The sequence below is a fragment of the Macaca mulatta genome, chromosome 7 (genome assembly GCF_049350105.2).
Source record: "Macaca mulatta isolate MMU2019108-1 chromosome 7, T2T-MMU8v2.0, whole genome shotgun sequence".
NCBI lineage: Eukaryota > Metazoa > Chordata > Mammalia > Primates > Cercopithecidae > Macaca > Macaca mulatta.
In genome coordinates, this window is record NC_133412.1 from 90670034 (window position 1) to 90697163 (window position 27130).

The 27130-nt window shown below is 43.6% G+C and overlaps 1 protein-coding gene across 4 annotated transcripts in view; it reads right to left on the reverse strand.

Moving 5' to 3' along the window:
• Positions 1-27130, reverse strand: part of ADAMTS17 (ADAM metallopeptidase with thrombospondin type 1 motif 17) — a 362991-nt gene that overhangs the window by 303982 nt on the left and 31879 nt on the right. For all 4 annotated transcript variants that reach the window (XM_077940459.1, XM_077940458.1, XM_077940457.1 and 1 more), the window contains exon 4: positions 281-453. In XM_077940459.1, the coding sequence (XP_077796585.1) occupies positions 281-453 (173 nt within the window). The remainder of the gene's footprint in view (positions 1-280; positions 454-27130) is intronic.

Sequence of the window (27130 nt, forward strand, 5' to 3'; positions counted from 1 at the left end):
AAGCTTTTGGGAAGCCTTCTGGTAACAAGTGGCCCCGTCACTGAGCAGATCTGGGCACTTAACACCACACCAGTGTGGAGTCGAGGGCAGGCGCTCTCCCATTGGGATGTCCCCCAGTTACTTGCCCTCCTCAATGCCTGGAATCACCAGGCTATGTTCCCCTATCCCCTAACCCAGTGTCTTCCTCACTTGAGGAGATGAGGACACAGCACCCGCTTCCAGATCTCTCATCAAGGAGAAAACAGAGCCCCCCACGTCAGGACCCCAGCTCCGGACTCACCATGTTCATGACGGTCAGGATGAACCTCTGGGCGGCCTCGGCCCCGTGGTACTGCACCATGTCGGCGTCGGCCACCACCAGGGTCTCCACCGTGTGCTCGCTGGTGAGCCGGATGGCGTTCCTCCGCTCCCGCCAGTCCCGCGAAGGCCTGCCCCGCCTCGGCTTCTTCTTTTCTAGAAAATGATGGAAACATTTGTGCAGTCCTTGGCTTACCGACTTCCAAAACCATGCAGCGAACAGGCCTTCTGTCAAGCCTGCCCGAGAGAGTGGTCCGTCTCGACAGGCCTAGAGGGGCCCAGCACCCAGCAACCTCCACCGTCACATGGGTGCCCCGAGTTCACTCATGTGGGGTGGAGCTGAACCAACAAAAGGGTAAGAGCTATGAGGCCAGATGAGGGGTCCACACCCAACTGCCACCACAGCCGGGGAGGCCAATGGGGCTGAGGGGCACAGAAGAGAAAACCCACTCCTTCAGAGGAGCATGGAGAGCTATGCAAGTATGCAAAGAGAAGGAGGCCTGGACCAAGCGGGCAGGGGTCTGAAAGGCCACACCCAGGGTGGATAACTGGACCAAGGAAGCTGGGCGGAGGGGACAGGACACTCCCCTGGGGGCAGGAATCCCAATAACTCTTCTCAGACTCAGGAATCAGGAGCCATAAATGTTGGTAGACATAAAAAACTATGCTTTTTTAAAAAATACATAATCAGAAGAAAAGTCATATGACCTACATCCAGGCTAAAATGTAAATCTTCTCTTTCCTCACAATAGGGAAGGATTAGTAGTAAATGTGTGAGTAATTCTCCACTGATTCTTTAGATAATCTATATCCCTGTAAAATCTTACTCTGATAAACAGCTATTGTTATTAAAGAGCCCACATCGACAGGTCCAAAGCTGCCATAGTCTTTGTACACAGAAACACCTCTGACCAACACAACAGATTAATATGAACAGCACGCATTTTCAGAATCCGAATATAAACAGGAAGGCTTTTCTTTCATTTGATAGTTATTTCCATATTAGCACTAGCCTATATGGACACATCTCTGCTACACACAGTCTACATATGCACCAACCGGCTTCATAAAGCGACCCAAATCTTTCCAGGACCACAAGTGGATACAGTAGGCCCTCTTTATCTGTAGCAGCTATGTTCCAAGACCTCCAGTGGATCCCTGAAACCACAGACAGTACCCAACCCTACATCTACTAGACTATGTTACGTCCTGTGCATACATACTTACGATAACGTGTCGTTTATAAATTAGGCATAGTAAGAGATTTACAATAACTAATAGAATTATAACAATACACTGTAATAAAAGTTATGTGAATGAGGTCTCTCTCTCAACATATCTTATTGTACTGTACTCACCTATTTTTAATCCCTGGTTGACCGTGAGTAAATGAAACTATGGAAAGTGAAACCACAGGTAAGAGGTAACTACTGTATTATTAAATAATCTGAGATGTGGGTCATAATTTACAAACAAAAATGTGCTATACAACACAATTACAATCACAAAAAAGGGCAAAAAATAGAAATATACAACTATAGATAAAGCCAGCAACAGTAAAAAGGTACACAGCCATTAAAATCATACTATGAGGATGGCTCAGAGATCTAGAGAGAAGCGGATATAAATCTGCATACACAGTTAGATCACGATTTTGCAAAAATCTTACATACAAGTATCTTCAGGCCCCAAAGGAAAATAAATACTAAAACATCTAGGAAGAACCAAAATATGAATAGTGACATGCGATCTTCATTTTCCTATTTTCCTCTGTATTTTCCAAATTTATATAATATGCAGGTATTACTGTATTTTAAAGAAATATCATTGAATTTGAGAAAAACACAAGCATCACTTTTAAACTCTAAATGATAAAACAGAAGCCCTCGAAGGAGAAAAGTATGTCATCTGATTTATCACAAAACTGCAAAACGAAATCTTCTCAGCCTGCAGGATGGGCCTCCTCCCTCAGAGCCAGGCCCATCTCCTCTCAAGCCTTCTGGGCCTCAGTGATGGAATAAGAGAAGAAAGTATCCATTCTAAGACAAAATCAAGGTCCTAGGTAGCTCTACCTTTGCACATTGGCAGAATGAAAGAGGCCACTGGTGGAAAATCTACTGACCTACACCCACACTCACCAGCCATGTTATCTCTGACCTGACCAGCCTGGAATTTGTGAAGAGCCACTTTGTTTCCATTTTAAAGCTGCAGAGGTGATGGGCCACCCAAGCAGGACCTCTGTTGTAACCAACACACCCTCGTTCTCCCAGGCGATCAGTTATGAGCCAAATGGCAGCCGTGGCCCTTCTCAAAGTCAGTGTTGATAACCCGTTTCTCTGAGTCACCATCTGCAGATGCTCCCCATGTTGGCTGTTCAGTACTTGTTTTCACACCTTGTCATATATTTTTAAGCTCCAGTACACAAATAACTGCATTCCTAGCATGGCCCAAAGGACACATTAGGAATACTTCTCTAGGAGCCAGTTAGCATCAACATGTAAGAGCTGAGAGCTCTCTAAGAAAGTAGCCCATCACTCCCAGACCAGATGGACAGGTTGTTCCTGGACATTTAACATTTCAAAATCCTGCACTGCACTGGGTACAGTGGTTCATGCCTGTAATCCCAGCACTCTGGAAGGGCAAGGAGGGCAGATCACTTGAGGTCAGGAGTTCAAGACCAGTCTAGCCAACCTGGTGAAACCCCGTCTCTACTAAAATTACAAAAATTAGCCAGGCATGGTGGTGCATGCCTGTAATCCCAGCCACTCAGGAGGCTGAGGCAGGATAATTGCTTGAACCTGGGCAGCAGAGGTTGCAGTGAGCCGAGACCACACCACTGCACTCCAGCCCGGCTAACAGAGTAAGACTCCCTCCTAAAAAAAAAAAAAAAAATCCTGTACTGGGTATGTGTCTTTCAAGTTTACAAAGAAAAACTAATAAGACCTGTGCTCCCTAGGCCTTGGAGAGTTAACCTAACAGGGTGCCGTAAAGAGTGACACACTCTGAGTTAACACATGCCCAGAAGGTGCGCTGTGGTTTTCACAAGCTTCCACTAATGACTGTCATTTGTTCCTTTCCTTTACCCCATTCCCTGGCACACAGGTGGTGGGAAATAAATGCTCACCAAACAAATGCATGCAGTGGGTACAGGGGTGAATAATGACGCTTGCTGAACAGCCCATGTTGCAGGGCAGGGCTTGCCATAAAATGAGTGTTGAAATCCCTGGATTTTGGAACTGCTGACAAGACACCGGGGACTTGCATTCCTTTCCAATGCACGTGTCCTTCCTGGGGTGCTGGCAAGTAAGAACAGGAGCACTGAGGGGTGGGAAGCTAGAGGGCACCTTAGCCTTCTCCTCCCTCACTGATCTCAACCACTCCCACAGCAGAGACCCACAGCCATCATTTCTGATGATCATTCCTTTTCCTACAGGGAGAAAAGAACCCTAATAAACTTTTACCTTTAATTCTCTAAACTGCAAAAATATGCTTGATAATGTTGCACAGATGCCAATATTCACAGATGATAGCATCTTCAAAAGTAAGAAGAAAAACACTAATTTCAGAATAACACACGTGCTGGATTCTGACCTCACCAGAGAGGTCAAAGTGCAGGTGGGTGGGCATGTGGTCAGCTGGGGAGTGTTCCAAGCTCTGCTCACGACCAGCTGTCTCCAGCTGCTGTGGGAATGAAGGGTGGCTCTCGCCCTGCTGATGAGGACATCGCAGTCATGTCAGGCCTCAAGCCTTCTCCTGTTGTCACAGACACCAGGAATTATTCTTGAAGTCAAGCCCAGCAGTTTCTTTCGCCAGCACCTTGCTGGAGTTGGTACTGACTTGGAAGATTTTCAGTCTCTGGCTTCTTATTATTTTTTCTTACATCTACACTCCCTTTGCCTCAGTTATCCATTAGAAAAGAAAATTTTATGTATTTATGTAAGATACCTCAAATCCTTCTGGAACAAGATAAAGAGAAAAAGACAGAAATGTACTTTTAGAATCTTCAAATTATAATTTACTCTTCAAGTTTGGGGACTGCTAAAAATGTTGAGCAAATATATAAACTGTCATTGTAGTTACTAGTTCTCCACTTTGAAAACTAATAAAAAAAAAAAAGTGTCTCAACTGTGAATTATCAAAGCCCTGTATGGAACAGATACTCCTTCAGTTTAGAAAGGATACAGTATCCAGGTATTTATTAGGGAAAAACAATAGGTAGATCAAAAAACATTTGGCCTAAAAATTCAAAACCACAACCCCTCTCAGAATTCCTTTACTTCCTGCTATGCAAGAATCCTTGCATCTCAAATCCTACCAATGCCATTTCCAAGGAAGACCTGGGGAATGGATGAGTTGTATAGGCAAGGAGTAGCCTGCTCTTGCCACAGACCTCTGAAATCCTAGCTGCAGGAGATCCCACGACCCACATGAATGCTTGAGCTGGCAGGGAGAGCTGCTGAGAGAGGTGGCAGGGGCAGGACTCCAGCCTGTGTGGAGCCCAGAAGGTTTTGTGTGGGAACAGGTACAGTGGAACATGGCCAGGGATGCCCATCCCCCAAGTCTCACCAGGATCTTCTGGTAGCCTTAGCCTTTGGGTGACTGCTGGACCTGCACAGACCAGGGTGATCTTGACCATAGGGTGAGGACAGTCTGATCTGAGCACCACCCCCAATGTGCCAGCCTCTCCTAGGGTCCCAGCATGGTCACACCAGCTTCCAGCACTGCCTTCGATACACAAACAGGGTGCTTCCCAGGGGGGCCCCATCATAGCTCCTTCATGGGCAGACTGCATCTAACCACTGGAGACCTCCAGCAGACCAGCCTCCACTGATGTGAAAAGCCTACAAGCAGCCTGCCCCACCGCTTTGTCAGCAAACATTCACCCACAGATCCCTCCCACTGCTTTGCTGGCACACACATATAGGCAGACTTCACCTCCCCTCCCCCAAAAACACAAATGTGCATGTGCCCCCTGCTGCCATACCACTGATGGCAGAGCACATCCCACCACCCTACCCACCTCCACTGGGACTCCACTGCTGCTGAGGCACAGGCAGTCTGACATGCCACTATGGCTGCTGGTACACATGAGCAAGCACAGATCCCACTTCCACTGCTCCTATGAAGTGCTGTGGCCAGCACTCCACATCGAAGTGTTGGGCCAGCAGACCAGGAACACCTCAGCCTCTCCAGTGCAACAGGTTACTAACTGCAGAAGACCAGGAAACAAAGTTGGGAAACTCATACCAGCATCCCAGAGTTAAAGCACAGAGCCCATAGGTGCTGAGCTGAGCCTTAGCCCTCTGAAATCTTCCAGAATAGAAGCCAGTCAGCTAAGCTCACCTTATACCACAATCAAATGCTGAAAGGCATCAAAAAAACCCATCCAAAGGACAGCAACTTCAAAGAGTGAAGGAACATCAGCCCACGCAGACAGGAAAAATACAGTATAAACACACTGGCAACTCAAAAAGCCAGAGTGTCTTACCTCCAAATGACCACACTAGTTGGTTCTTAATGGTTCTTAACCAGGCTGAAATGACAGACACAGAATTCAGAATATGGATAGCAATAAAGATCATTGAGATTCAGGAGAAAGTTGAAACCCAATCTAAGGAATACAAAATGATACAGGAGCTAAAAGATGAAACAGCCATTGTAAGAAAGATCTGATGGACTTTGGGAGGCCGAGGTGGGCAGATCACGAAGTCAAGAGATTGAGACCATCCTGGCCAACATGGTGAAACCCCATCTCTACTAAAATACAAAAATTAGCTGGGCATGGTGGCACACGCCTGTAGTCCCAGCTACTCGGGAGGCTGAGGTGGGAGAATCACTTGAACCCAGAAGGCAGAGGTAGTGGTGAGCCAAGATCACACCACCACACTCCAGCCTGGTGACAGAGCAAGACTCTGTCTTAAAAAAAAAAAAAAAAAAGATCTGATGGAGCTGAAAATCTCACTACAAGAATTTCATAATGCAGTCGCAAGTATGAACAGCAGAATACACCGAGTTGAGGAAAGAATCACAGAGTTCGAAGACAGGTTCTCTGAATTAACTCAGTCAGACAAACTAAAGAAAAAAAGAATGAATAAAACCTCAAGAAATATGGAATTATGTAAAGAGACCAAATTGATGAGCCGTTGGCATCCCTGAAAGAGAAGGAGAGAAAGCAAGCAACAGGGAAAACATATTTGAGGATATCATCCATGAAAATTTCTCCAACCTCAGTAGAGAGAACAACATTCAAATTCATGAAATACAGAGAACCCCTGAAAGATACTATACAAGATGATCATCCCCAAGACACACAGTCATCAGATTCTCCAAGGTTGACATAAAATAAAAAATATTAAAGGCAACGAGGGAGAAGAGGTAGGTTGCCTACAAAGGGAACCCCATCAGGCTACTGCAGACCTTTCAGCAGAAATTCTATAAGCCAGGAGAAATTACGGGCCTGTACTCCAATCAAGAATTTGATATCCAGCCAAATTAAGCTTCATAAGTGAAAGAGAAATAAGATCCTTTTCAGAAAAGCAAATGCTAAGGGATTTTAATACCACCAAACCTGCCTTACAAGATGTCCTTAAGGGACTGTTAAATACGGAAAGGAATGACTGTTAATGGCCACCACAAAAACACACTTAAGTAGACAAACCATTGACACTATAAAGCAACTACACAGTCAAGTCTATATAACAACTAGCTAGCAACATGACAGGATGAAATCTGTATATATCAAATATTCACTTTGAATGTGAACTAAAGGCCCCAATCAAAAGCCACAAAGTGACAAGTTGGATAAAGAAGCAAGACACAACTGTATGCTGTCTTCAAGAGACCCATCTTACATGCAATGACACCCATAGGCTAAGAGTAAAGGGATGGAAAAACATCTACCTAGTAAATGGAAAACAAAACAAAACAAAAAAGTAAGAATTGCTATTCTAATTTCAGACAAAACAGGCTTTGAGCCAACAATAATTTTTTTAAAAGACAAAGAAGGGCATCACATAATGGTAAAGGGTTCAATTCAACAAGAACACTTAACTATTCCAAACATATATGCACCCAACACAGAAGCAGATTCATAAAACAAGTTCTCAGAGACCTACAAAGAGACACAGGTAACTACATAGTAAGAGCTGGAGACTTCAAAACCATACTGACAGTATTACATAGATCATCAAGGCAGAAAACTAATAAAGATATTCAGGACATGAACTTAACACTTGACCAAATGGATCTAACAGACAACTACAGAACTCTTCACCCAAAACCAACAGAACATACATTCTTCTCATCTGCACATGCCACATACTCTAAAATCTACCACACAATCAGCCATAAGACAATTCTCAGCACATTCAAAAAAACCCAAAACTATACCAGTCACACTCTCAGAAAAGTGCAACAAAAATAGAAATCAATACTAAGAAGATCACTCAAAACCATACAATTACATGGAAATTAAACAAGCTGCACCTGAATGACTTCTGCATAAACAATGAAATTAAGGCAGAAATCAATGAATTTTTTTGAAACTAATAAGAACAAAGATATAACATATCAAAATCTCTGAGAAATAGTTAAAGCAGAAGATGAAGGTTTAAATGCCAAATGCTGTCACCAAAAAAGTTAGAAAGATATGAAATTAATGATCTGACATCACACCTTGAGGAACTAGAAAAACAAGAGCAAACCAACCTCAACACCAGCAGAAGACAAGAAACAACCAAAATCACAGCTGAACTGAATGAAATTGAGACATGAAAATACTGTACAAAAGATAAAAAAAAAAAAACAGAACTTTGTTCTTCGAAAGAGTAAATAAGATTGGTAGACCTCTAGCTAGACCAATAAAGAAAAAAAGAGAGAAGATCCAAATAAAAATGACAAAGGGGGACATTACCACTAACCCCACAGAAATACAAAAAATGTTTAAAGACTACTATGAACACCTCTATGCACACAAACTAGAAAACCTGGAAGAAACTGATGAATTCCTGGAAACATCCATCCTCCCAAGATTGAACCAGGAAGAAACTGTATCCCTGAAAAGACCAATAACAAGTTCCAAAATTGAATCAGTAATAAAAAGCCTACCAATCAGAAAAAGCCCAGGACCAGACAGATTCATAGCCAGATTCTACCAGATGTATAAAGAAGAGCTGGTACTATTCCTACTGAAAGCATTATGAAATATGAAGGAGGAAGGACTCCTCCCTAACTCATTCTATATGGTCAGCATCGTTATGATGCCAAAACCTTGCAGACACACACACATACACACACACTCTCTCTCTCTCTCAAGGCCAATGTCCTTGATGAACACAGATGCAAAAATCTTCAACAAAATACTAGCAAACTGAATCCAGCAGCACATCAAAACCTAATTCACCATGATCAACCAGGCTTTATTCCTGGTTGCATAATAAATTCCTGGTTGCATAAATAATTCGTGGGATGCAAGGTTGGTTCAACATATGCAAATCAGTAATTGTGATTCATCATATAAACAGAAATAAAACCCAATGCCATATGATCATCTCAATAGATACAGGAAAAGACTTTTGATAAAATTCAACATCCCTTAATGTTAAAAACCCCCCACAAACTAGGTATTGAAGGAGCATACCTCAAAATAGTAAGAGACATCTATGACAAACCCACCACCCATCATACTCAATGGGCAAAAGCTGAAAGCATTCCCCTTGAGAACGGTAACAAGACAAGGATGCCTACTCTCATGACTCCTATTCAACACAGTACTGGAAGTCCTAGCCAGAGCATTCAGGCAAGAGAAAGAAAGAAATAGAAGGTCTCATATAGGAAGAGAGTAAAGTCCAACCATCTCTGCTTGCAGACATTATGATTTTACAACTATAAAATCCAATAGTCTCTGCCCCCAAAAGCTCCTAGATCTGATAAACAACTTCAGCAAAGTTTCAGGATACATAATCAATGCACAAAAACCAGTAGCATTTCCATATACCAACAACATCCAAGATGCGTGCCAAATCAATGTAGTCCCACTAACAATAACAACAACAAAAAATAAAATACCCAGGAATAAGGCTAACCAAGGACACGCAAAATCTCTACAGTGGGAACTACAAAACCCTTTTCAAAGAAATCAGAGATGACACAAACAAATGGAAAATCATTCCATGGTCTTGGATAGAAAGAAACAATATTGTTAAAATACCCATACTGTCCAAAGCAATTTATAGATTCAATGTTATTCCTATCAAACTACCAAAGAGATTCTTCACAGGATTCGAAAAAACTATTCTAAAATTCATATGGAACCAGAAAAGAGCTTGAATAGCTAAAGCAATTCTAAGCAAAAAAGAACAATGCAGGAGGCATGACATTACCAGAGTTTATATACTACCAGGCTAGAGTAACCAAAACAGCATGGTACAAAAACAGACACATAGACCAATGGAACAGAATAGAAAGCCCAGAAATAAAGCTGCACACCTACAACTACCTGATCTCTGAAAAAGACAACAAAAACAAGCATTAGGGAAAGGACTTCCTGTTCAATAAATGGTGCTGAAATAACTAATTATATGTAGAAGATTGAAACTGGACCCCTTCCTTTCACCATATACAAAAATTAACTCGGGATGGATCAAATGCTTAAATGTAAAACCTAAAACTATAAAAACCCTGGAAGAAAACCTAGGAAATACCATTCTATACGTAGGCCCTCCTTACCAAAGACTTTTTGAGAAAGATGCCAAAAGAAATTTCAACAAAACCAAAAATTGACAAATGGGGCCTAATTAAACTAAAGAGCTCTTGCACAGCAAAAGAACCTATCAACAGTATAAACACAAAACCCACAGACTGGGAGGAAATATTTGCAAACTATGTATCTGACAAATGTCTGATATACAGAATCGATAAGGAATGCAAGTTAACAAGCACAAAACAATCCCATTAAAAAGTGGGCAAAGGACAAGAACAGATACTTTTCAAAAGAAGACATACACTTGGCCAACAAGCATATGAAAAATTGTTTAACATCGCTAATCATCAGAGAAATGCAAATCAAAACAACAATGAGATACCATCTCATACCAGTTAGAATGGCTATGATTAAAAAATCAAAAACTAACAGATGCTGGCAAGGTTGTAGAGAAAAGGAAATGCTTATACACTGCTGGTGGGAATGTAAATTAGTGTCAGCTACTATGAAAATAAGTTTGGAAATTTCTCAAAGAATGTTAACACAGAACTACCATTCAACCCATTATTGAGTATATACCCAAAGGAATATAAATCATTCTAACAGGAAGACCCATGCACATGTACGTTCATCACAGCACTATTCACGATGGCAAAAACATGGAATCAATCTAGATGTCCATCAGTCGTAGACTAGTAAGCAAAATGTGGTACATATACACCAGGAAATACTATGCAGCCATAAAAAAGAATGAGATCACGTCCTCTGCAGCAACATGGATGCAGCTAAAGACCATCATCCTAAGTGAACTAGCAACAGAACAGAAAACCAAACACTGCATGTTCTCATTTGTAAGTGAGAGTTAAACACTGAGTACACATGGCCACAAAGAAGGGAGCTACCTATCAGGTACTATGCTTATTTACCTAGGTGATGAAATAATAAGTACACCAAACCCTCACGATGTGATTTATCTGTGTAACAAACCTGCACATGTACCCCTGAAACTAAAATAAAAGTTAAAAAAGAAAATAAAATAAAAATGTACCAACAAAAAATCAACATGGTAGCTCTTGTGATAAAAATTATAAGAGATACTAACCCGATGTGCACAGAGCTGCCCACCAAGCACTGAGTCAGGACTACATCCCATTCTATAGATATGCAGACTGAGGCAAAAGGAGATTTGTTAACTATCGTGCCCAACGCCACTAACCTAGTTGACTGGGATTCCGGCCCAGGCATCCTTATCACCATCCGTTCTGCCCTGAAATTTGGTTCTGAGTTTCCTAAAACCAGAGGGGGGAAAAAAAGAAACATGCCGGATTGTAGGTTTGTCATTCTCTTCCAGTAGGAGGAAGGATGCCATTCCTTAGGGATAGATAATATTTTCCAAACACCAAATTCCCAAATAAAAATACCAAGGAAGACTCCACAGAGGGACCATCCGGTGATACAATAGGCAGTATTGTCGACATCATTTTATGGCAAATGCGATCATGAATTTTGTTTAATTATATCCTATAGGAACCTTCAATAATGCCAAAGGGCCTACAATTAAAATACTCATCAAAGGGAATTCCAGAAAGTGTTCAATCCGTGTGTTCCAACTTGGTAGCCTCAGGGGTCCCTTGGTCCAGGGAGAGCTATTATCACACCCAGAAGAGGGGCCAAGAAAAAGGGGGAAGGATGGGAGTGGGGGGAACAAAACTCCAAGAAAGGTCAATGACAGAGGTGGCCCAAGTTGGCAGGAAGAGGTGAGGTGGTGACTTCCGTTTCCTGAATCGGAATGGCACTGGTCAGCAGATGGTCTTGTTTTTCCCTGGGTGGCATGACCTAGGAAGGGCCCCAATGGGCAGCCCACCTTAAGTGCAAAAAGTCTATAGTCCCCAGGGCTTGGCTGTTACATAGAACACGTGGATAGAGATAATGCTTTTTTTTCTGTACCTGCCCCATCAAAAACAAATTCAAACTTATAAATTAGAAGTAACCATGGGAATGGCAAAACCTCTCAAAACAGACCAAACAGAAGACTGGAACTCTGGCGGTCACCCAGTGTGCCCCAGGATCCCCCAGCCATCCCACCGCTGATGGGGGGTCTGGACAGCCAACCTCAAGGGGCCTTGGAATGCCTCCTGGCCACCTACCCCCAGCTCTCCTCCTCCAGGCTACACAGCTATTACTGTGCACTTTGAGAGTCTACACCTGCCTTCTTGACTAGACTACAGGGACCCAAACATTAACCTTTGGACCCATTCCAACACTTAGCACTGTCTGGTTTATAGTAGTAATTCAATAGGCACACTTATTGGATGATTTAAAACTCTTTGAAATTCCTAATAACAAGATCAGTTTTAGGAAACTTAACATATATGTCCTGAAATGAAATACGAGTCACTTCCTCCACCTAAAAGGGAGGGGGCAAAGCTAGTCATAAGGTGACCAACTTTGACATCTGACAGAGCTGGTTAGAATCTGCCCATGGACTTACAGGGTGACAGTGGGTGAGTCTCCTTGTCTATAAGACAAGATGATAATCATTCTGCCTTAAGGTAGATGTGGGATTAAGAGACCCACGCATAGCCTCTAACACATGGTCAGATATATAATAACACAACCAAATCATGCCACTAGTCTTATTTCTATCATCTTCATGGCACTGCCATTATTGCTATTAATTATTAGGGTCTAAGTACTGATTTGAAAATTTTGCATGCCCCCAGAACCAAACAGCAAACTTGGATTGCTTTTATGAACACTACAGGTCTGAATGGTCATATTCTCCAGCTGCCAAGAGCTCCAGTCTGAACACTCACCAAAAACTTTCCTTCCATATTTCCTACTCTGCAGGAGGCGTGAAAGAACTTCTCTCCTAGGGCCACCCTCCATCACACAAAAATGAATTGGAACTGATACAAAAATAACAGTTTTGAACCAGATGCAGTGGCTCATGCCTGCAATCCCAGAGCTATGGGAGGCCAAGGTAGAAGGATCCCCTGAGCCTAGGAGTTTGAGACCAGCATAGGCAAAAAAAAAAAAAAAAAGCTGGGGATGGTGGCATGCACTTGTAGTCCCAGCTACTCAGGAGGCTGAGGTGGGAGGATCACTTAAGCCCAGAGGTTGACGATGCATTGAGCCATGATTTTGCCACTGCACTCCAGCCTGGACAACAGAGCGAGACCCTACCTCAAAATAACAGTTTTAAGAAGGGTTCCCCAACATCCCACTTTAACATCCCAACATTCCAGGGGAAGGGGAGATTTTAATCATCAGAAACATGATAAAACAAAATGTGGCTGCCCGTGAAAACCAGCTATTTGAACTGTGAAACATTAGCGACGTTTCACATAGGTGGGGAAAATGAAAATCAAATGTCTTTCACCGAGATGGAAAGCAGAGTGCAAGAGTCCTTCTCCTTGGGAGAGAGATCAACTGCCACAACAACTGGGCTTTCTGTGTATCAGCCTTCTGTCCCTCTACGTCCCGCCCCCAGCCACACCAGTGCTTTTTCAGGACACCAAAGTCACCGCTATCGCAGCATGAAAAATAGTAAGGCATGTGGATTCTCCTGCATGTCCAACTGTCTTGTATCACTGACCTTCTTAAAAAGCATGGGATATAATAAAAATATCTTCAGACTGGGGTTCAGGAGCCCTAGATATTCACCCAGGCCTCAACTTTGTGCCCTTGAAGGTTTTACTGAACAGAAAGGTCTCCATTTCCCATTCTGCCTCTTGTCTCCCAGCCCCTCTTCTGCACTCTGCTCTATGACTCTGGGGCTGGCAGCCTAACTATTAAAATATTTCCCAGACCACCTTGCCAGCTGGCTTCCTGCTGAGCTCTGTCAACAGGTGGCACTAGAGGGAGAATGAAAGGCAAGAGGTGGGCAGATGGGGTTCCTTGTGTTTTCAGCTCAGTAGGGACAACCATACTGGACAACTATGGTTCCAGCCTCCAACTCTTGGGCTACTACAGGACCCAGCCTCCCCATGCTCCCTCAGAGGTGCAGCCACCAGGGCACCAGGGACAGACCAGGGTACTCCCTCCATGATCTGTCCCCTCAGAGGTATAAGCCACAGCCCCACAGCCCCCTCCTTCATGTTCTGTGATCCTGGAAATTCACCTTTTATTTCTCCAGCCCTAGGATGATACCTATCTCCCGGGTTACATCAGTTTCCCCCTTTGCTTTTGCAGACGCTGACATTGACATAACCAATTCCCTATGTTAAATCCCTCTGTTAGAAATACCTAGCATGGTTCCAGTTTTCCTGGCTAGACACAAACTGACATAGAAAGGGTCAGGCCTTGAACTACTGCCTATATTTCATTCAAGCTTCAAAGACCTCCTCCCAGGTGTGGAACTAAGGATTGACTTCTTTTCATCATAGAAATATCAGGATATTGAATACGCACTTCCACACTACAGAACACTGCAATAGACAGGAAAATTGGCCTATATTCTGAGTTGCCATTTAACAAAAACCATTCAATAGGGTGTCCTGTGATGGGAATTAGAGTATCAAAGTGTACCATAGATTTCTCAACAACCTATCACCCACATCTAAGAACTTGGGGACAGTGCTTAACAGATTCAGAGTCAATGTGGGAAAAGTACTAGAGAAGGAAACCCAAGCCAAGCAGTGAGCTGGCAGTAGGTTTTCAGGTGTAGCACCAAGTTTGAACAAATGCACTTGCAAACAACACGCTTTCCAATGAAATTGTCAGGTCCAAGAAAACTGCTTTGTGACCACTTTTTTTCCTTTAACAAAAGCAAGAGATCTGTTTATAGAAAAATCACCTTCTTAACTGGAAATGATAGCTCCACATGTGCAGAAGAACTCCCAGCCAGGTGAAGTTTTCCACAGCTGCATAAATCCAACATCGTTGAAACATAATGGCTTTCTCTTTTTTTTTTCCAAAAGGCAAAAAATAACTTTTGCTCTCCAAGTTTGCATTCTTTAAATAACTTCCCCCAAGGCCAAGTCATTTTTATAAAAGGCATCTTTTTCATGTAAATTCCTTACAAAGAAAGGTGGAAAATAACGGTTTTTTGTTTAGAGGTTTGTGTGTGTGTGTGTGTGCGCACACGTGTGCATTTACAGATATATGATTAAGATCCCAAATGAAAACAGACCTGATGAAATTTGGAGTCTAAACTCTGTCGCCCTACTAGAAAGGAGGTATGACCCAAGCCTGTACTCCTGAATACAGCAGGCCAGGTAGGGAAGCCAGGCTGGACCTTCCCATCCATGGTTACAGCCATGTAGATACCAAGCAGGGCACATCTGCCTATGGATGAAGTTGAAAGATATTCACTCAGTTAAATATTTATTGAGAATCCATGTGTTTTGGGCACTGCCACAATGTAGGTGCCCATCTAGAAGGCAGACATGAACCAAATGAACAGAAGAATTAAACATTCTACATGTGATAGGTACTAGCAAGGAAGAGGGGACAATGCTATGAGGATAATTCCTCACTGACCTGGATGAATGCGGGGACCAGTCACTGAATTGTGGACCACTGGAACATGGCCAGGTAGGAAGAAAGCATTGTGAGTTCTGGTGTAATTGAGTTTCAGGTGCTTTAGAAGCATCCAGGTGGAGATGTCAGGCTGGCTGCTGGCTATGCGGACTTGGGAGCTCAAGAAGCAAGGGAATACTTCATTCCAATGCCTCAGAGCTCACAGCATTCAGGAATCATTAGTCCCAGACCAATCCTTTAGAGACCTCAAAACCACACGGCTAGATAAAAGGAGATGGGACTAACACTACAGAGACAGAGACAGAGAGGCCCAAGCTACAAGGAGAAGAGCAGAGGATGAGATCCCAAGAACCAGGGAAAGTGAAGTCTTGAGAGGCAGAGTAACACCTGCAACACAGCAGAGTGCCCAGGAAGGAGGAGCTGACTGAACAACAAGGAGTCATGGCTGGAGCCGGGGGATGGGGGTTCTCAGTGAGAGCACTCCTGGGGGCAGGTGCAGGCAAAAACCAGACTTGAGAGGGCTGAATGTATGTTTGGGAGGTGAGGAAATGGTGCAAACTTTGGAGAAGTCTGGGGAGGAGAGAGACAGGAATGCAGCTAGAAGGTCCTAGAGTCAAGGGAAGATTTCCTTGAAATGAGAAAAAATGGAAACATACAAATGAAGAAACCCAGGCCCACTGAGGACTACCTCCCTTGGTTTCTACTGCTCTCCCATTCCAGCCGCATTTGAGGATGGCAGCTGCAGACTCCCAGCCAGGAAGAACGAGGCTTCTACTGCACTCACAGAAAGGGAATGAGTGAACTGTCATTCACTCATTGTCAAGGGAAAGGACAACTGTCATTCTGCAAGCCCTCATCAAGCCCCGACTCTGGACGACCCTGCATTGGGTGCTCTCCCAGAGGGAGGGGGAAACTCATCTGAGTGTTTACATGTTTTTGCATGCAAAAACTCATCAGTCCCATAAACACCCCGCGGACGAAAGAACTGTGCTGGGCACACACATCCAGGAACCGGCATAGAACTTCCAGGGAAAGCTGGCTTCCAAATGGAGGGAGAAAAAAGGGAAAGCACATTCATTGCATCAGGGAAGAACAAAGCTGGACCACCATGTACATGCACAAAGAAATAGCAAAAATGCCAGTTAGCGTCATGCAGAAGCTGAGTCTAGTCCAGTAAAAATGCTTCAGACTGGCTGCCACAGGATACTCCGAAAAAAAAGCAGAACACCACATTTTCTGGTTAATTTTGCATCACCCTTAAACCTTTGTCTCAACCTCTAATAAATACTCAATGCACTTAAATGAAAGAAATTCACTTCTCACAGTCCCAGAGTCTGGAAGTCCAAGATCAAAGAGTCAGTGGGGTTGGTTTCTTCAGAGGGCCACCAGGGAAGGACTTGTTCCAGGCCTCTCTCCTTGGCTTGTAGGTGGCTGTCGCCTTCTTGTCCTCACAGGGTTATCCCTCTGTACATGTCTGTGTCCAAATTTCCTCTTCATCTAAGGACACTGATCATATCAGATTAGGGGACCCACCTTCATCACCTTATTTTAACTTAATTACCTCTTTAAAGACCTTATCCGCAAAAACAGTCACATTCTAAGGTGCTGGCCTAGTTAGGACTTCAACCTATGAACTTGGGGGAGACACAGTTTAGCCCATAAGATACTCATCTTTCCTGCCTCAAGAGGTGTGGACAAGGCAGGCCACCCTTGCATGCCTGGACGTCAGGGTGTGTGTGTGTAACCATCGTCAGGACAGTGGCGGGACTCACAGGGAGGACAGTCATCTCAGAGCCCCACCAAGATACATTCAGCAAATCCTCAAAAAACAAATGCCAGTGCTTAGAATTATCACATGCTTCTCACCACCACTTTTCAGCGAAGTCTACTGCTGAAAGATTACACTAGCCTACAGCACCTTGACAGTTTTACCTTCTAAATTGATGGAAAAGAAAAAAAAAAAAAGAACATTCCCCAAACACACAGCTTGGGGGAAGAAATTCATTAACATGTTCATGTTTTAACCAGAGCAAGACAGGGCAAACAAAAGCCTGAAAAGAAATCGAGGGCTTCTCTGCACCTGGAATTCCCCCATTGGGATCCTGGGAATGGTTTCTTTTGACAGATGGTTTTTCATCTTTGACAAGGAAGTAAGAGAAACTTCAGACACCTCAGAAATTCCTCCACCTATGCAAAGGGGCCAGGCCATTGTGTGACTAGCAACCCACACTCTTCACCTTCATCACTTTCACACAAAGTCACCTCTCTCCCATTTCCCCAAAGCACCAAGCACACCCTATGGGGGCCTGAGGTTATGTCCCCACTGCTGGTGGGTTTGAGGATGGGAACAGCCCTCTCCCCTCTCTACCTCTTGTGCTGAGAAGGGCACCAGGAACACAGGTGGTGTTTAGTCATTGTTTTTGAATGAATAAGTTAATGAGAGAATGAAGTAAATGAACAAAATTAACAAAAGAATAAAGCAATCCTTCAGTCCTCTTTTCAGAGCAAACAACACATCCTTGGCCCTGTATGGCTCTGGAGTCAGGGGTTCTTCCAAATGTGTCTAACACCTCCAATATGCCCAGGGCTGTTTACATTCAGGTGTCCTTCACTATTCCAGAGGCCTCTGCAGTTTCACAGAAGCCCAAGATGTCCCTCAAGATAGGAGGGAGGGAGGGAGAGAGGGAGGGAGAGAGAGAGCTCAACCAACCAACCATAGGCCTAGGGGTGAGAACAAAGTCAAAATACTTCTCTTTTGGCCTAGACCCATCATCAGAATAGCATTCTTTCCCAAAGAACCCCCTTCCCAAATGCCAAGGACCCTTCAGAGCAAAACAACCTGCCCAGAAAGCTCAATCACCTGAGCCACGGTCCTTCTGGACCCACAGTGATATTATGCTCACTGGCCTCCTACTCCCAACTTTCCAATGCCCTCACTGAATTACCAAGAGGGCAGTGCTTCCTTGATAGCCAAGTCAGTCATTTCTTGAAGTGCTTCCACGTACAAAGGAGCCTTGGGCTCCACCAGGGTGAGCAAACCAGCCAAGAGTCGAGAGGCAGAATTCCTTGTTAGGCAACTCACAAATGCACTAGAACTGCTCATTCTCGATTTCCTAGAGCCTCCTGTGGCTTCCTCTAAAATGCAACTAGGAGGGCACCACATCATCACATGGGCTTTCATGAGTTCCAGCATCCCAACTCTTGCCCACATCCTGGCCTCCAGAACATGCTGTAGCTCCATCTGGAAAGTTATTTTCCCCAGCAGTCACCTAACTTCCATGCACACCCCAAGTGCCACTTCCTCAAAGAAGCTTTCCTGGGTCCCTTAATCTAAACCACAATAGCACATTTTTCTTTTCCTTGGAGCACTCACTATTTGTAATCATTTAATTGTTCTGTGTTTAATATTAGCCTCTTCCACCACACAGAAAGCTGAAGAGCAAGGATCACCACTCCAAACCTAGTGCCTACTATGCAGTAGATATTCAAGAAATAGTTTTAAAATAAGTGAAAGAGAAGATGGCCGAATAGGAACAGCTCCAGTCTCCAACTCCCAGCGCGAGCGACACAGAAGACCGGTGATTTCTTCATTTTCAACTGAGGTACTGGGTTCATCTCACTAGGGAGTGCCGGACAATCGGTGCTGGTCAGCTGTGCAGCCCGACCAGCGAGAGCTGAAGCAGGGCGAGGCATCGCCTCACCTGGGAAGTGCAAGGGGGAAGGGAATCCCTTTTCCTAGCCAGGGGAACTGAGACACACAACACCTGGAAAATCGGGTAACTCCCACCCCAATACTGCGCTTTAAGCAAACAGGCACACCAGGAGATTATATCCCACACCTGGCCGGGAGGGTCCCACGCCCACGGAGCCTCCCTCATTGCTAGCACAGCAGTCTGCTATCTAACCGCAAGGCAGCAGCGAGGCTGGGGGAGGGGCGCCCGCCATTGCTGAGGCTTAAGTAGGTAAACAAAGCCGCTGGGAAGCTCGAACTGGGTGGAGCTCACAGCAGCTCAAGGAAACCTGCCTGTCTCTGTAGACTCCACCTCTGGGGACAGGGCACAGCTAAACAACAACAAAAGCAGCAGAAACCTCTGCAGATGCAAACGACTCTGTCTGACAGCTTTGAAGAGAGCAGTGGATCTCCCAACACGGAGGCTGAGATCTGAGAAGGGACAGACTGCCTGTTCAAGTGGGTCCCTGACCCCTGAGTAGCCTAACTGGGAGACATCCCCCACTAGGGGCAGTCTGACACCCACACCTCACAGAGTGGAGTACACCCCTGAGAGGAAGCTTCCAAAGCAAGAATCAGACAGGTACATTCGCTGTTCAGCAATATTCTATCTTCTGCAGCCTCTGCTGCTGATACCCAGGCAAACAGGGTCTGGAGTGGACCTCAAGCAATCTCCAACAGACCTACAGCTGAGGGTCCTGACTGTTAGAAGGAAAACTATCAAACAGGAAGGACACCTACACCAATACCCCATCAGTACATCACCATCATCAAAGACCAGAGGCAGATAAAACCACAAAGATGGGGAAAAAGCAGGGCAGAAAAGCTGGAAATTCAAAAAATAAGAGCACATCTCCCCTGGCAAAGGAGCACAGCTCATCGCCAGCAACGGATCAAAGCTGGACGGAGAATGACTTTGACGAGATGAGAGAAGGCTTCAGTCCATCAAACTTCTCAGAGCTAAAGGAGGAATTACATACCCAGCACAAAGAAACTAAAAATCTTGAAAAAAAAGTGCAAGAATTGATAGCTAGAGTAATTAATGCAGAGGTCATAAACGAAATGAAAGAGATGAAAACCATGACACGAGAAATACGTGATAAACGCACAAGCTTCAGTAACTGACTCAATCAACTGGAAGAAAGAGTATCAGCGATTGAGGATCAAATGAATGAAATGAAGCGAGAAGAGAAACCAAAAGAAAAAAGAAGAAAAAGAAATGAACAAAGCCTGCAAGAAGTATGGGATTATGTAAAAAGACCAAATCTACGTCTGATTGGGGCGCCTGAAAGTGAAGGGGAAAATGGAACCAAGTTGGAAAACACTCTTCAGGATATCATCCAGGAGAACTTCCCCAACCTAGTAGGGCAGGCCAACATTCAAATTCAGGAAATACAGAGAACGCCACAAAGATACTCCTCAAGAAGAGCAACTCCAAGACACATAATTGCCAGATTCACCAAAGTTGAAATGAAGGAAAAAATCTTAAGGGCAGCCAGAGAGAAAGGTCGGGTTACCCACAAAGGGAAGCCCATCAGACTAACAGCAGATCTCTCGGCAGAAACTCTACAAGCCAGAAGAGAGTGGGGGCCAATATTCAACATTCTTAAAGAAAAGAATTTTAAACCCAGAATTTCATATCCAGCCAAACTAAGTTTCATAAGTGAAGGAGAAATAAAATCCTTTACAGATAAGCAAATGCTTAGAGATTTTGTCACCACCAGGCCTGCCTTACAAGAGACCCTGAAGGAAGCACTAAACATGGAAAGGAACAACCGGTACCAGCCATTCCAAAAACATGCCAAAATGTAAAGACCATCGAGGCTAGGAAGAAACTGCATCAACTAACGAGCAAAATAACCAGTTAATATCATAATGGCAGGATCAAATTCACACATAACAATATTAACCTTAAATGTAAATGGACTAAATGCTCCAATTAAAAGACACAGACTGGCAAACTGGATAAAGAGTCAAGACCCATCAGTCTGCTGTATTCAGGAGACCCATCTCACACGCAGAGACATACATAGGCTCAAAATAAAGGGATGGAGGAAGATCTACCAAGCAAATGGAGAACAAAAAAAAGCAGGGGTTGCAATACTAGTCTCTGATAAAACAGACTTTAAACCATCAAAGATCAAAAGAGACAAAGAAGGCCATTACATAATGGTAAAGGGATCAATTCAACAGGAAGAGCTAACTATCCTAAATATATATGCACCCAATACAGGAGCACCCAGATTCATAAAGCAAGTCCTTAGAGACTTACAAAGAGACTTAGACTCCCATACCATAATAATGGGAGACTTCAACACTCCACTGTCAACATTAGACAGATCAACAAGACAGAAAGTTAACAAGGATATCCAGGAATTGAACTCATCTCTGCAGCAAGCAGACCTAATAGACATCTATAGAACTCTCCACCCCGAATCAACAGAATATACATTCTTCTCAGCACCACATCACACTCATTCCAAAATTGACCACATAATTGGAAGTAAAGCACTCCTCAGCAAATGTACAAGAACAGAAATTATAACAAACTGTCTCTCAGACCACAGTGCAATCAAACTAGAACTCAGGATTAAGAAACTCAATCAAAACCGCTCAACTACATGGAAACTGAACAACCTGCTCCTGAATGACTACTGGGTACATAACGAAATGAAGGCAGAAATAAAGATGTTCTTTGAAACCAATGAGAACAAAGATACAACATACCAGAATCTCTGGGACACATTTAAAGCAGTGTGTAGAGGGAAATTTATAGCACTAAATGCCCACAAGAGAAAGCAGGAAAGATCTAAAATTGACACTCTAACATCGCAATTAAAAGAACTAGAGAAGCAAGAGCAAACACATTCGAAAGCTAGCAGAAGGCAATAAATAACTAAGATCAGAGCAGAACTGAAGGAGATAGAGACACAAAAAACTCTCCAAAAAATCAATGAATCCAGGAGTTGGTTTTTGAAAAGATCAACAAAATTGACAGACCACTAGCAAGACTAATAAAGAAGAAAAGAGAGAAGAATCAAATAGATGCAATAAAAAATGATAAAGGGGATATCACCACCGACCCCACAGAAATACAAACTACCATCAGAGAATACTATAAACACCTCTACACAAATAAACTAGAAAATCTAGAAGAAATGGATAATTTCCTGAACACTTACACTCTTCCAAGACTAAACCAGGAAGAAGTTGAATCCCTGAATAGACCAATAGCAGGCTCTGAAATCATTGTAATTTTGATTTGCATTTCCCTAATGACTAATGATGTTGAGCATCTCTGTATGTGCTTATTTTCCATTTGTATATTTTCTTTAGAGAACTATCTGTGGTGGTTCATACTGAGTGTCAATTTGATTGGATTGAAGAATACAAAGAATTGATCCTAGGTGTGTCTGTGAGAGTGTTGCCACGGGAGATTAACATTTGAGTCATTGAGCTGCGAAAGGCAGACCCACCCTTAATTTAGGTGGGCATAATCCTAACCCTGACCCACCCTTAATTTAGGTGGGCATAATCCTAACCCTGCCAGGGAGGTTAGGATACAAAGTAGGCAGAAAAATGTGAAAAGAGAAACTGGCCTAGCCTCCCAGCCTACATTTTTTCCCGTGCTGGATGCTTCCTGTCCTCAAACATTGGACTCCAAGTTCTTCAGTTTTGGAACTCTGACTGGCTCTCCTTGCTCCATAACCTGCAGACAGCCTAGGACCTTATGATCATGCGAGTTAATACTTAATAAACTCCCCTTTATATACATAAAATATATAATATGTATTTTATTATATACATATTCCATTAGTTCTGTCCCTCTAGAGAACCCTAATACACTGTTCAAGTCCTTTATCCATTAATTGAGGTCAATGTCATTCTATTACTGAGTTACAGGAATTCTTTTTATATTTTAAATACAAGTCTCTTACCGGATATATGATTTAAAGAAGTCTTCTGCCATCATATGAGTTGTATTTTTACTTTTTTGATCGTATCCTTTAAAACACCAAAGTTTTTGCTTTTTATGAGGTCCAACTTATCTGTATTTTCTTTGGTTGCTTGTGCTTTGGGTACCATATGTAAGAAACCATCGCCTAAACCTAGACCACAAATACTCACATCTATGTTTGCTTCTAAGAGTCTGATAGTTTTAGCTCTTAAATTTAGGTCTTTGATCTTCCCTTAATTCTTAATTCTATTCCATATGTGATTATATTTGTATCAGTTAGACTTCACTCTGTTCAACAGTTTTAATCAGCTTTTTATTTTTATTTTACTTATTAATTTTTTTTGAGAAGGAGTTTCTCTCTTGTTGCCCAGGCTGGAGTGCAGTGGTGTGATCTCAGCTCACTGCAATCTCCGCCTCCCAGGGGGTTCAAGCGATCCTCCTGCCTCAGTCTCCCCAGTAGCTGGGACTACAGGTGCATGCCACCACACCCGGCTAATTTTTTGTATTTTTAGTAGAGATGGGATCTTGCCATGTTGGGCAGGCTGGTCTCGAACTCTTGATCTCAGGTGATCCGCCCGCTTTGGCCTCCCAAAGTGCTGGGATTACAGGCGTGAGCCACTGCACCCCACCTTAACCAGCTCTTTATGTCATGACTTCCCTATTCCCAATCTCTTAATTTTGCTTCAGCTCAGAATAAACTGCAGTGATGTCTTCAAGCAATCCTTCCCAGAATAAAGGCAACCAGGGTATATCATCTCTAACCTCTTAGGTAGCTAAAAGCACCCCTCAGTCACCGGTACTCTTGAACAATAACTTGTCTGAGTGTCATATCCTTAGGGCACAACCCCTTCTCCTCCCAGCACTGGAGTCCTGGCTCCACTGTCTTCTGGGACTCCGTATCACAGATGACTCTGTGGCCTGCCAGATTTTCATTTCCTTTGAGTAGCCCATTTTGTCTGTTTGAATGCTAGTATAATTTTTTTAACCTTACAATTCACAAATTTTGCCAGAATAAATCTAACTGTGAGTCCATGTAAATTCACTCTGACTAGAACAGAGTAAGCCTTTTATCCTGAAAACTGAGATTTGTTTCAAACCTCCCGAAAAGCCTTCATTCATTATAAATCTTTGATCAATGCTCCTATTCTGTCTTGGGGGAAGGGTTCTATCTGCAGGGATTCCTGGATTGGATTTCCATTCTCTGTAATCCATTTCTAGCACTTTCTTTCTCACCACTGACTTCTTTCCTCCGCCTCCTGAGGGAGTACCTCACAGTTATTCTCATCCCTAATTTAAATGCACAATGTCATTTCTGCTCTGTACCGCTGCCTTTGTGCATTATGATCTGCTGTAGCAGACTACAGTACAGTTGACCCTTGAATATCACAGGTTTGAACTGCGCAGGCCCACTTATTTGTGGATTTTCACCTCTGCTACCCAAGACAGCAAGACCAACCTCTCCTCTCCCTCTTCAGCCTACTCAGCATGAAGAGGACAAGGATGAAGAGCTTTGTAATGATCTACTTCCACTTAATAAACAGTGAACACATTTTCTCTTCCTTATGATTTTCTTAATAACATTTTCTTTTCTCTAGCTTACCATATTGTGAGAATACAGTATACAATACACATTGTTTATGTTAACAGTAAGACTTCCAGTCAACAGTAGGTTATTAGCAATTAAGTTTCTGGAGAGTCAAAAGTGATACTGAAATTTTCAACTGCATGTTGTGGTGCAGGGGCAGAGGGGGATAGTCAGTACCCCTCATCCTCAAGCCTGTACACTGTTCAAAGATCAACTATAAAAAAAATAAAATAAAATAAAATAAAATAAAAAAAACCTTATAAAGCTTATCTCAGCCAGGTCTCATTTAGTTTAAGCTTACTGTTGTAACATCTCAACCTGGTCTGGATGGCTCTTTGTTTCTTAGAAGCCCTAACTTCTTGCCAGATTTGTTTATTTACTTACCTATTTAGGATGCCAGATTCCTAAAGTTGATTCTGGTCCCTGCAATAAATCCTTCTCAAAGGCTGTGGTATTCGTAATCAGGTCTTCCGATGGGTTTGCTCTATTTACTCAAATTCCAATGACAAGAGCTCTGGCAAAAGCCAGTGCCAAGACCTGTGTGCACAAGTCCCCCTAGATGGCGCTGGTTCATGTCCCATCTCAGATCGGCTGCTAGAGGGCAGGCAGGTGCACCCAGGGGCTCACAGGCATCGGCCTACTCCATTCTGCTGGGCCATGGTGGGGTCTTACACTTGCCCCAGAGACTGAGACTGTACATTCTGAGGACACTCAGATCTGGATCTACCAGATGTGTTCATTATCTTACTGTGGGGGTGGTTTTGCTGATGCATTCACATGTCAAAACTCATCACATTAGGCCAGGCATGGTGGCTCACACCTGTAATCCAAGCACTTTGGGAAGCCAAGGCAGGAGGACTGCTTGAGCCCAGTTCAAGACCAGCCTGGGCAACATGGCAAGATACCGTCCTTAAAAATATATATAAATTTAAACAAACTCATCACACTGTACATTTGAGTATGTTCAGTTTATTACATGTTAATTTTATCTCCATAAAGCTATAATCAATTAACTGAGCAAGGACACTCAGTGACTACACCACGGCTCTGACACCAAAGGCTGCTCTAGGCCCAATGCCCAACAGTTGATGTACGCCAATGTCCAAAGCTGGGCTGAAGAGCCCCATACCCAATATGCTCTCTCCAAACTGTGGAACATGCCCTCTCCTCACTTGAGTTGTCTCTGATCCCTCTGCACAGTGGCCCTTTGTCACTAGCAGTGTCACCTACCTGCAGTTATAGAGGTGCAAAGAGGTTTTAAATAAGGCCCCCAAATTCTTTGACAGTGAGCGGTGGGGTTTATCTCTCTGCCTTTCAACCTGGGTAAGTCTCTAACTGCTTCAGCCAACAGAGTACCTTTAGAGTGATGCTCTAGGATTTCTGAGGCTGATCCTCAAAGGCAGCGCAGCTCCTCCTGGTCTTGCTGGAACTCTTGCATTGGGAGCCCTGGGGCCAAGGAAGAAATATGCCTGCCACCATGGTATGGACGCCACGCTGCAGAGGCCACAGGTAGATGCTCCAAGTTGTTGTCCTCATCTTCAAGTCATCCACCTCCAGGACAGACACATGAACAAGACACCTCCAGACCACTCCAGCCTCCAGATTTTAAGTCTTCCCAGGTGAGGGCCAGATACCGTGGAACTTGAGAAAAGCTACGTCCACTGTGCCTTGTCTAAATCCCTGACCTGCAGAATCTATGAACTTATTAAAAGGGCAGTTTCAAATTACTCAGCTTTGGGGTAGCTCATCATGCAGCAGGAGGGACTGACGCAGCCGTTAACGTGGTAACTTCTTGGTTTCTCCCATGCTTGAACTTGGTAGAAACCCTCACACGCTGCTGTGCTTCCAAAGCCCAAAGCAGGGATACAGCACCCCCTTGAATTACCTGAGCCAACCTGGACTTGGGCAACGGGGCATCCTGCAAGAACACAGGCCCAAAGAATTGCTCTTAGAATGGCCTTTCACCTAAGCACAGTCCACACCTTGAACATGACTTCCTTCCTCCACTGACCCTGAGAGAAAGGAGAACAAGGCTAAGACAGGACCATGGCAGGGACTGAGGAGCACTTCATGAATGCCTGTGAGCAAATGCCATCTCAAAAGTCTGGGTTCAGGAGAAAAAGGCAAAGACTGACAAAATTATCTAGGACACTTAAGAGGGCTTCTAGAGTTGTGCCCTGTCCTGCAATAGAACACCTCTTTGCTTCTGGGGACCACAGCAAACTAATGAAGTTGTCTATCACTAGCCCTACCCCAATGCTGTGTGATGACCATGTTATAGGACAGGAGAAAAGACTCTGCTTCTTGGACACAGTGATCAGTCCGGGGTTGGGCACATGACCCAAGCAGGGCCACTCAAATCCTTCCACGAAGTTT